The sequence below is a fragment of the Streptopelia decaocto genome (assembly GCF_964273445.1).
Source record: "Streptopelia decaocto genome assembly, contig: HAP1_SCAFFOLD_169, whole genome shotgun sequence".
Lineage (NCBI taxonomy): Eukaryota > Metazoa > Chordata > Aves > Columbiformes > Columbidae > Streptopelia > Streptopelia decaocto.
The window spans coordinates 172495-183327 of NW_028116270.1; the positions used below are offsets into that span (position 1 = coordinate 172495).

Sequence of the window (10833 nt, forward strand, 5' to 3'; positions counted from 1 at the left end):
ATGGTCAAGAGAGACTGCGATTTCTGGCTGGTGGATGTAAGTGGCCTTTGGCTGGATTGTCCTGCCCTTCGGCCCTGTCAGGCCTTGTTCCTCCTTCCATCCATCTCTTCCTCTCAAATCCCAGTAAAATGAAGCCACATGAAGGTGGCAGAGAGGGATGGCAAGGAAAGCTGAGGAAATGGCTGCACTCCAGTGGCAGCACCATCCTCACCTGTGTCTCCTCCAGGTGCCAAAGATCACGAGCTGCATCTATAAAACCCTGGAGTGCATCAGCACGGCACCAGCCCGGCAGAGTGTTGAGACCCTAATTGTCCCCCTGGCTGACAAGTGCCCTGGGGAGGTGGTGTCGACGCTGCTGACAATCGCACCACCAGGAGACAGGTACCGGCCACAAAAGCCATGAGGCCTTGTTCCCTGTGGGGAAAGGGGCCCGGAGACACCCTGGCTGCCAGCACCAAGGAATCCTGCAGGACACCCCCGAGGAGCAGGACCCTCCATCCCACCACGCTTTCCAGCGCTGGGGTCAGCCAGGCCCGCAGCAGCCACAGCTGAGCAAGCCAGCCCAGAGCCCCCTCACTGCGCTCCTGCCAGCCCCACGGGAGCACCAGCTCAGCCTCTGCTGCTGCCCAGGGCATCCCAGGCATCCTGCAGCGCTGAGCCCGGACACGCTGCTGTGGCCCAGGCTGCCCTGCTGACAGAGCGCTCTCTTGCAGCACTGCCCTGGCACTGTGGGAGGTGATGTTCTCCGTGCCCCAGACCCTGCAGAACGTGTTGAAGGAGCTGCACATCCAACTCCAGGACCGGCACTATAGGGTCCTGTATACACACCGGGAGGACACCGCCATCCTTCGCTTGGCTGTGAGTTACTGGAAGAAGCTCCTGGTGCCCCAGGAGCTGCACGGTGCCAGAAGCCCCAGCAGCTCTGCCGGTCGCTCACTGCTGGCTTGCTTTCAGATACTGGCCAGCAGTGATCTGCAAGAGGAGGAGTTTGCTCCAATGTACCTAGTTATGAGGTTTCTGAGGCAACGAAGGCCAACGGTGCTCTCCCTGTTGCTCAGGGGCATGATGACGCTGTCACAGAGAGACGAGATGGTGAGTAGGGTGTCGCCAAGGGCAGCCATGGTGGCAGCCAAGGGCCGGGGCAGTGGGTTCGGGCTTGGCCTTGGCTGGCAGTCAGGCGCTGGGGTGCCTGCTCCAAAGGCCCTCCCTGCCATGGTGGGGCCTGGGGGCTGCCTGGGGAGCTCTCCACACATGGACCTGGTCCCAAAAGGGCAACTCTCTTCTTCATACAGGCCAGAAAGATGAAGGTCATGCTGCCAGACCTGATGTGGGTCCTGCAGTATGGCAATAAGGCCATCAGGATGAAGGCTCTGGTGGTCTTCAGAAACGTGATGGCTCAGCTGGAGAGGGAGGAGGCCAGTCCCATCGCTGTGCTGCTGGCAGAATTTCTCCTGCCCTTCTTTGATGACGTAAGGCTGATGTATAAGGCTGATGTATAAGACTGATGTATAAGCCTGAGCCCCGCGGGTGGGCACTGGACAATGACAGCTGCCCTTCTGCCCAGCCACTCAAAGCAGGGGCTTCTCTCCTTTCTCCCTGGGGCTCTTGTGGGATGGTTTCTGCATTCTGCAGCCCAGCCCAGCTTCTCCCTGCCAGCTGCTCCCACAGCTCCTCCCCACCATGGCTGCTGAGGCTGCTGGGGGATGCGGGGACGGCGTTTTGAGGCACAGGCACTGCCTGAGCAAGTCCCTTGAGTGGCCCTTCACGCACCCAGGGCCGCAGATCTGGCCACAACTGCAGTGTGCACAATGCCGCCCTGGAGCATCTCCCCTCCCATCAGCCATGCAGGAGCTTCTGCTCCCCGTGGGCAGAGAGCTGCTGGTGCTCAGGTCCTACTGTGCTGCTCCCTCCCAGGAGCTGAGCCAGCTGAGAGAGAGCTCCATCAGCTTCTTCAGAGACCTGATGAAGATGGTGGTGCAGAATGACAAGAGGGAGATGAAGAACACAGTGCGACTTGGCCTGCTCCCTCTCTTCTTCCGCATGAGTGACCAAGTGCTGAGTGTGGCCAAGGTACAGATTTCAAAGCCGAGCAGTGATGCAGGGAAGAGACCCCTGGGCATTTGGGCCAGGGCACGTCCCCGCTCCCTAAGGGCAGAATCACCCCAGGAACAAAGCACAGAGCAGGGGGACACCAGGTCTCCTGCCCCAGAACATGGTGTCATGTCCCAGCTTCTGCTGTTCCGTAGGTTGCCAGGGAAGCCCTCCTCGGTGCCGCAGAACTGCTCAGGTGGAAACAGCTCAAACACCTGGTGCAGACAGAGCAGACATGGCGGATTGGAGAGAGCTTGGTGAGGACAACCCCCAAGGCCCAGGGCCCAGGCTGGACGAGGCTGCCCCACATGTCTGTGCTGTGGGCTCTGCAGATGTGCCTCGCCTGTCCTGCTGCAGCCCCGAGCTGCATCCTTGTTCCCTGTCGTCAAGAACAGAGCCCCCAGGGGCTCTTCCCTCTGCCCCGCAGCCAGCGGGAGGGAGGGCTCTCAGCACCCCTGGGACCCCTCAGCCTGTGTCTCTCTCTCAGCCCCACAGGGCTCCTGGCTGGAACACGTGGATGGCCGAGGGGGAAGGGGAATGTGGGTTGTTGTGGGGAGGGACTGGTCCGGCCAGCTGGGGAGGGACAGTGACGTGCTCACACCCTTGTGCTCTCTCCAGCTGGAGCGGGACAGGAGCAGAGCTCAGGAGCTCTTGAGCCTGAGCCTGCCGTACCTGAGGGATGCTCAGGCCAGCTTGCGAGAGGCGGCCGTGAGGTTCATCGGTGAGTCACAGCCCCCGGGTCCCTCTTTCGGCAGCCTGGCCCCAGTCCCCGCTGCTGCCCTGGCACAAGGAGCAGCCCTGTGGCTGCCAGAGCCCCGGCTGCCCCGGACAGGGCCTTGGCCTCCCCTCCCAGCCCTGCCCATGCAGGTGGCCGTGGTGGCCGCCTCGCTCGGTCCCAGCATCTCGGCTCCTGCTCTCCCCTGGGGTCAGCCCTGATGAGGGGAGGGAGCAGGGGCTGACGGAACTCTGTGCCCAGGGCTGGCTGTGCGGCACCTGAGGGACCCAAGCAAGGAGAGTCTGTCTGAGATCTGCAGCGGTGAGTAGGGAGCGTGGTCTGGAGGGGATGCCTGGGGGTCTCTGCAGCCATGGGAGCTCATCTGGGCTCTGCTTCTTTCTGTTGCAGCCCTTCAGCCCTTGGAGGAGGACAGCGAACCCTTCATCTGCTACCTGGCAACTGAGACCATTGTCATCGTGTGCTCTTCATGGAAGCGGCCAAGATCACGATGGAGCCTGAGAGCCCTGTGCTGCTGGCGCTAAACCAGGTGGAGGAGCAGCTCCTCTTGAGGAAAATGGCTGGATTTTAATAAAGAGCCCTTCTTGAAGTTGGGTCGGATGTCTGCTTTTCCAAGGAACCCAGAACCTCTCTGATTGCTCTGGTACTTTTGAGAGCACAACCCAGGATCATGGGCAAGGGTGATGTAGCAAACAGGAACACTTGCAATGAGCTATTCCAGCAGCTGAGATGAATATCACCAAGCCACTGAGGTTTGTTCTTGGAGTCACACACAGAAATGTCAAGTTCTGTCTGCCATCCAAGTCTGAGCTGGCCTCGTGAACTCCTTCTGCACCCAGGGGTGTTCAGAGAGGGAATCTTTCCCTGTTGCACATAGAGGCCATACTCTTGGTTTCCCTCTGGCCTCCTGGTGCCACTTCCAAAGGACGGGAGGCACCTCAGCCCTGTGGTGTGTCACCTGCTCTGCACTCATCTGACATGTCCCACATCATGAGGAATGGACACGGGGACCTCAGTTCAAGGAAGCACAACCCAGTGCTGCATTCAGGCGGTTTCCCATAGGATGATTCTGCCAACATGAAGTGACCTCAAGACACTGTCTGTCCCACAGGCTTTCATGGAACCCCCAGGAATAGCTGATGTTGTTTGTGCTCCTGGGTACATCTCACCTCACATCCAGGATGTGCGTGCTCACATCTCATCTGTACAATGCAGACATGGACTGCTGACCTAGTCATTCAGTGTCATTCCATGGAGGGAAGAACAATCTCTGTGAGCTGGGAGAGAAGTCAGGGCTGGAAATGGTGGTTGAGAGGGGCCCGTCCATGATGATGCCCTGGGGCAGATTCTGTGGGGTGTCCAGTGCACAGGGGCACAGCCCAGCCCCTGCTCTGCTGGTCCTGCAGGTCTCTGGCAGGAGCCTGGCTGTGAGAGGACACTGCTGTGTGTCAGCCCTGCACACACACGCTGTTCAGATGTACACTGGGGTTTGAATCTGTGGGACACTATCATAAGCATATGCTTGAAGATATAAACCATCATGCACTGCCCATAGGAGATCACCTTTCTATCTGGAAAGGCTGTTGTGAGGCCAGCTCTGTCACTGCAGTGCCCATTGCCTGTCCCTGCCTGCACTCACAGGACTGACACACAGCAGGACGGTGACCAAGCTGCCAGAGCACTCAGGCCTTGCACCAACACAAGGGATGAGAAGGAGAGTGTGGGAGTGGAGCCAGAACAGCTCTGGAAGAACAAGCGCTGGTGCTCCCTGGCAGTGCTGCCATGCCAGAGCTGTTTTCCCCTCCACCCACGCACAGGAACTATCCCTGCAGCTCCAAAAAGCCCTTGCAGGAAAGATATAGTGAAAAACAAGTCACTAAAGAGCCCTTTATTCTTTTTAGAGACAAGAAGAGCACTGCTGCTCATCTAAGCAGCCAACAGTTATAAAAGAAAAGCCAACAGTGAATTAGAAAGGGGATGACAACATTATCACAATAAGAAAATAACCAACAACACCAGAAAATCCAGTTGACAGGCTGGGCTTATAATTAGCTACATTAAAACTCCTGTATAGAAGAAGATGGGCAGTTTATTGCTTCAGAAAACACAAGGATATGAGTTTCCATAGGGCATCCTTGAGCTGCTGGTTCCTCATGCAGTAGATGAGGGGGTTCACTGCTGGAGGAACCACTGAGTACAGAACTGACACCACCAGATCCAGGGATGGGGAGGAGATGGAGAGGGGCTTCAGGTAGGTAAACGTGCCAGTGCTGAGGAACAGGGAGACCACGGCCAGGTGAGGGAGGCAGGTGGAAAAGGCTTTGTGCCGTCCCTGCTCAGAGGGGATCCTCAGCACGGCCCTGAAGATCTGCACATAGGACAGGATGATGAACACAAAACACATGAAAACTAAACATACACTAAACACAATAAGCCCAAGTTCCCTGAGGTAGGAGTGTGAGCAGGAAAGCCTGAGGATCTGGGGGATTTCACAGAAGAACTGGCCCAGGGCATTGCCCTTGCACAGGGGCAGTGAAAATGTATTGGCCTTGTGCAGCAGAGAATAGAGGAACCCAGTGGCCCAGGCAGCTGCTGCCATGTGGACACAAGCTCTGCTGCCCAGGAGGGTCCCGTAGTGCAGGGGTTTGCAGATGGCAACGTAGCGGTCGTACGACATAATGGTGAGAAGGGAACACTCTGCACCAAGCAAGAAACAAAAAAAGACGACCTGGGCAGCACATCCTGCGTAGGAAATGACCCTGGAATCCCACAGAGAATTGGCCGTGGACTTGGGGAGAATGGTGGAGATGCAGCCCAGGTCAAGGAGGGCGAGGTTGAGCAGGAAGAAGTACATGGGGGTGTGCAGGTGCTGGTCCCAGGCTATGGTGGTGATGATGAGGCCGTTGCCCAGGAGGGCAGCCAGGTAGATGCCCAGGAAGAGCCAGAAGTGCAAGAGCTGCAGCTCCTGTGTCTCTGTGAATAGCAGGAGGAGGAACTGGGTGATGGAGCTGCTGTTGGACATTGGCTGTCTGTGGGCATGAGGACCTGTGCAAGGAGGAAAAGACAGTGACAAGTTAGTGGAGACTTCTCTGAGGAAAATAAACATGCTGTTTCTCATGGAAAACCCCCTCCCTGATGGAGGGATGTTTCCACTCATTCTCTCTTTCTACCAATTGAGAAAAACAGTTCATCACAGTTTAAAATGCAATTGGGCATCTGGTTTCCATGAACACGTATGGGGAAAAATCCACTGAACTGGTGTCAGAACAAAAAGTGACCCACACTCCCACCCCAACCCCAGAGAGCAAGAGCACCAGGGACAGGTGGAGAAACAGGGAAGGACACTGCAGTGCTACCAGAAAATAAAGCAAGGACAGAAAGGCAGACGGGCATGCTGTGGAACCTTCTCCTGACCCGGCTGTGCTGCTGCCACTCACTTAATGACACTGGAGGGCAAGTACTTTTAGCACCTTTTTTGTGTACCACGTTGCAGGAACCCTTCACCTGGCGGTCCAGCTGCTGAGGTGGAGACTCGTGACCTGGACCCCACGGCTTTGGGGCAGAAGGTCTGCTGGGGAGGAGAGGAGATCAGGGGTTGCACTGGGAAATGTGTCTGCGCTGAAAAGGATGTGAGAGAGGTTTTTAAATCCTGTCCCCAGCATTTCTGGAAGCCGTTAACTCTTACTGCCCACGTCTTTGCTGCCTGCAGCTGTGTCTCTGTCCCTGAGTCTGCTCCCTGTCAGTGTCACAGACCCCGTCCCACCCGCTGTGTGCTCAGCTCTGTCCTGCTCACACCTCCTGGCACTGCCCAGGGGCAGCTCTGTGTGTGCAGGGGCTCAGGAGCAGCTCAGACACGTCCTAACGAGAACTGGGGTCTCAGTGTCTTCTCCAATGAGAGAAATAAATCCCCATCTCCCACTGCACACCCAGACAACCAAGAGTGGAAAACTGAAAGCACAGACTCCTTCCCTGGCAGCTGTTGCTGTCTCAATGTCGTTGTTCAGAAGGACCCTCTGCCATGTCTGTGGGGGATCTGGAGCTCTGAGCAGCCCTGACCCACACAGCCCCCTTCAACCCCACAAGCTCCCTGCCTGCCCTGCCGGGGGTTGCTCCTTCCCCCCACAGCTGCTGCCATGGGATCTCCCGGGCAGGCTGAGCGCTGACCCTGGCAGGCGGCAGAGTCCCTGCCCGGCACAGCCCTGGGGTGCAGGGACCCTGCTCTGCAGGACAGCCCTGGGCACCCCTGGGTGCTCACCCGGCTTCACAGCTGTTCAACATGGCCTGACAAGAGCCCCGTCCTTACAGATCCCACAAGCTGTGCCTGTGCCTGTTTCAGGAGATGCCTCCAGGAGCTACAGCTGCACTGCCCTGCACCAGAGACTTACCATGGCAAGGGCTGCAAAGGTTTCTCCTCCAGTGAGCTCTCAGTCATCCTCCCAGTCCTGACCACCTTTAATCTCTCTCTGCCTTGCTCGTCTCCTGAGATCCCCAGGCAGAGCCCTCAGCCCTGCTGCGTGTGCAGAGGAGCTGCTCCTGGGCAGAGCTGTCTCTCTGCAGCGCTGCCGCTGCCATGAGCTCCCTGTGTCCCAGGAGCACAGCCCAGCTCAGCAGCACAGGAGCAGCCCAAGGCACTTTAATGATCCCTCTGGTGGGTTTGGTGCTGAGTCCATGGACCTCAGACCCTGGAGGAAGGTGAAGAAACTTCTCAAGAAGTCAGATTCAGATTCAAACTCCAAAGTTTCTTGTACTGTTGATTTCCCACTGAGGGAACCTACTGAGAAACAATATCCAGGCTTAGTTAGAGAAGAAAACTGGAGGTCAGGAAAAGCAAAGATATCTCTGATGCTGAGGAAACCTGGATGTGTTTCTTTAACCAAAAGCCAAGCCCTGACCTTATACCATGGGAAGTCAGAACCTGTCTCTCCCACATTGCCCAGGGCCCTTCCTGGGACAGTGTGATGTGGGGCTGTGCAAGGCCAAGGGCAGGACTATGGTCCCACCCCTCTCAGGTTCCTGGCTGGGGACAAGGAGGCCATGAGGCCCCTGTGCTGCAAGGACAAGGTGTCTCCTCACAGGCATCAGAGGTGCAGACAACAGCCATAGCCAAGGGGAGAAGGAGCTCATGTCTGGTGGGGCTTTCAGCCTCTTTCCATCCCGTGATCATCTCCACGACAGCCTGTCCTGTGCTGTCCATCCCCTGCACCTCTTTCCCTGCAGGCTGGAGACATCCCCCCTGCTGCCCACCTTGCTCTTGTCTGAGCATCTTCCTTCCTTTGCTGAGATCTCTCCATCCTCCCCAGCTGGTCCTTGAAGCACAAAGCCTTGGGCTGATGCAGACTCCCTCTGCTGACCTGCTCCCCCACAGCAGTGCCCTTCCACTCACATTCCTTTCTGCTCATGTCCAGCCTGGACCTCCCCAGCTGCACTTTGTGCCATTAGTTCTTTCTCATGCTCTTTCCCACTATGAAGAAACCTCCACCACCTCTGAAGCCGCCCTTCAAGCACTCTCAGGCTACTCCTGCACTGCTGCAGCCTCCCCAGCGCTGCTGGGCCAAAGCATCCCAGGTCCCTCAGCACCTCACACCATGTGCACAAGGTCCTGAACCTGCCTTGGCACAGCCCTGCACTCTGCAGTTCCTCCCTGCTGCTCCAACCTGGGAAGCCGCACACTGGCACACACCCGTGTGTGTGGGTCACACCAGCGCTGAACCGAATGGGGTGAGAACTCCAGGGGTCTGGGTTCCCACGCTCCTCCTCATGCAGCCCCGTGTGCAGCTGCCTTGTTCATGGTGAGCGTGCACCACGGGCTGGTGTGGGGACCTTGTAGTGCCCAGGCCCTTCTCCTCAGGGTCACTGCTCAGCGTGTCAGGTCCTGCTCTGTCCTGATGGATGGGGTTATTCTCCTGCCCCAATACAGAACTGGCCACTTAACCTTTTAAAATTATGATATTCCTGATGGTGGAACCCCAAAGTTTCTCAAGGTCTGGACTCTCCCTGGACTGCTGCAGCCACAGTCCCTCCACTTCTGGCCAGGGCAGGGGCCACTCGCCCAGAGAGTCCCCGGTGCCCCTTGAAGAAAAGGTGCCCCAGCCTCCAGGACTCTCCTGAGCCCAGAAAGAGGCCACTACAATGGCAGCAGTAGCAGGTTCCATCAAGAGTTTATTCAAAAAAAGGGAAGAATTTCCAATTTCCCTAGCACAGTCTTTCAGTGCTGCTTTCTCCTCCTTATCCTGCTGCCTCTCCCTGAGTGCTGTGCCCCACTATCAGTGGCACCAGATCGGGGGACATGGCCATCTGCCCCCACAGCCCCAGGGCCTTGTCATTGGTACTCTCACTCACAATGAAAACCCATGATACCACATAAAGGAGCTCCATAGATCCAAGCAACTTCTTCGCTTTGAGGGAATCCCACTCCTGATCCTTCCAGCCCATCTCTCCTGAAAAGCCTGTACCCACCCATGGCAGCACCCCAAGCTGTGTGACTTGTCCCACACGCCTTGGTGGTTACTCCATGGATGTCAAACAGCACAGGCTGCAGCTTGTCCTGGCTGTGCCTTCCAAGTGCATTGTCTGTATGTGAGAGCCTTGGCACCTCACGTAACACTGCAGGCCTGTAATTGGCATTAAAGGGAATAACTGCCCTGAATTTGATTTTTCAATAGAATTATAGAATAATTTAAGCTGGAAGAGACCCTCAGGATCATCGAGTCCAACAATACCCCAACTCTAGCACTAAACCATGTCCCTAAGAAATCCACTAAACATCCTTTAAACCCCTCCAGGGATGGTGACTCCACCACTTCCCTGAGCAGCCTGTTCCACTGCTTCACAACCTTTTCCATGAAGAAATGCCTCCTAATATCCAATCTGAACCTTCTCTGGCACAACTTGAGGCCATTTCCTCTCACCCTATCACTTGCTACTTGGGAGAAGAGACCAACATCCTCTATGTTGTAGACAGCAATGAGGTCTCCCCTCAGTGTCTTTTTTTCCAGGCTAAACACCCTCAGGTCTCTCAGCCACTCCCCATCACACTTGTGCTTCAGCCTCCTCACTAGCTCCATTTCCTTCTCTGAGCTTGTTCCAGCACCTCAAGGTCTTTCGTGTCGTGAGGGGGCAGAACTGACCCCAGGATTCAAGATGCAGCCTCACCAGTGCCCAGTACAGGGATGGTCACTGCTGGCAACACTATTCCAGCCAGGAAGCTGTTGGCCTTTTTGGCCACCTGGGCACACGCTGGTTCATATTCACCTGCTATTTACCAACACCCCCAGGTCCTTTTCCACCAGGCAGCTTTCCAGACACTCTTCCCTGGGCCTGTAGCACTGCCTGGGTTATGTGCTCAAGGCACTGGGAACGGGAGAGAAGGGCTGGACTGGGAGCAGGGTAAGTGGGAAGAAAGCAGGAGGAGCAGACAAGGCGGGCAGTGCTGAGAGCTGGAGAGGGTCACTGTGTTGTGGTCGTTGCTGGGCAGCAGCACTGCAGATGGAACACGGGCCGTGACATCACACCTCGGTTGCATGGGCACTCTGGTGTCAGCTGAGCAGCAGGGATGGGGATGACCCCCTCTCAATGGTGGTTGTGGATGTACTAACCTGCCTTTGCACCAAATTCATAATCCCAACCAGTTATACTTCGGTGCTGCCTTGAGCGGTTCTTCCCAACTGCCCCGTCACGCGCGGCAGCCATCCTCACCCCTCAGAAATGTTGTTCTCCAGCTGGTTCCTGCAGTAGCTGAAGTTTACCTCCCTGTCCATGGCCATCCTTTTGCAGGCTCTGATCTCGCTCTGCCCCTGTACAGCACAGCCACTCTTCCATGTGGGCAGGAATGGCACTGCAAGGCGGAACCTGGGTAGAATCAAGGAAGACTCTAAAGCTCTGGGGGTGTCAGTGAATTAAAGTGGTGCCCAAGTCATCTTCTCCTCCATTCTACCATTCGGAGGAGAGGGGGCAGCCAGAAATGTATAATGCACATCAACTCCTGGCTTTGTGGCTGGTGCCGTCCTGAA

At 56.5% G+C, this 10833-nt stretch overlaps 1 protein-coding gene across 1 annotated transcript; it reads right to left on the reverse strand.

Annotated features, from left to right (window-relative positions):
* Window positions 1-4913: 4913 nt before the first annotated feature.
* LOC309452206 (olfactory receptor 14J1-like) lies at window positions 4914-5846 on the reverse strand (the record flags this gene model as incomplete). Its single annotated transcript, XM_082076879.1, has 1 exon — window positions 4914-5846. One exon carries the CDS (start codon window positions 5844-5846, stop codon window positions 4914-4916), a length of 933 nt encoding a protein of 310 aa, XP_081933005.1.
* Window positions 5847-10833: the final 4987 nt, after the last annotated feature.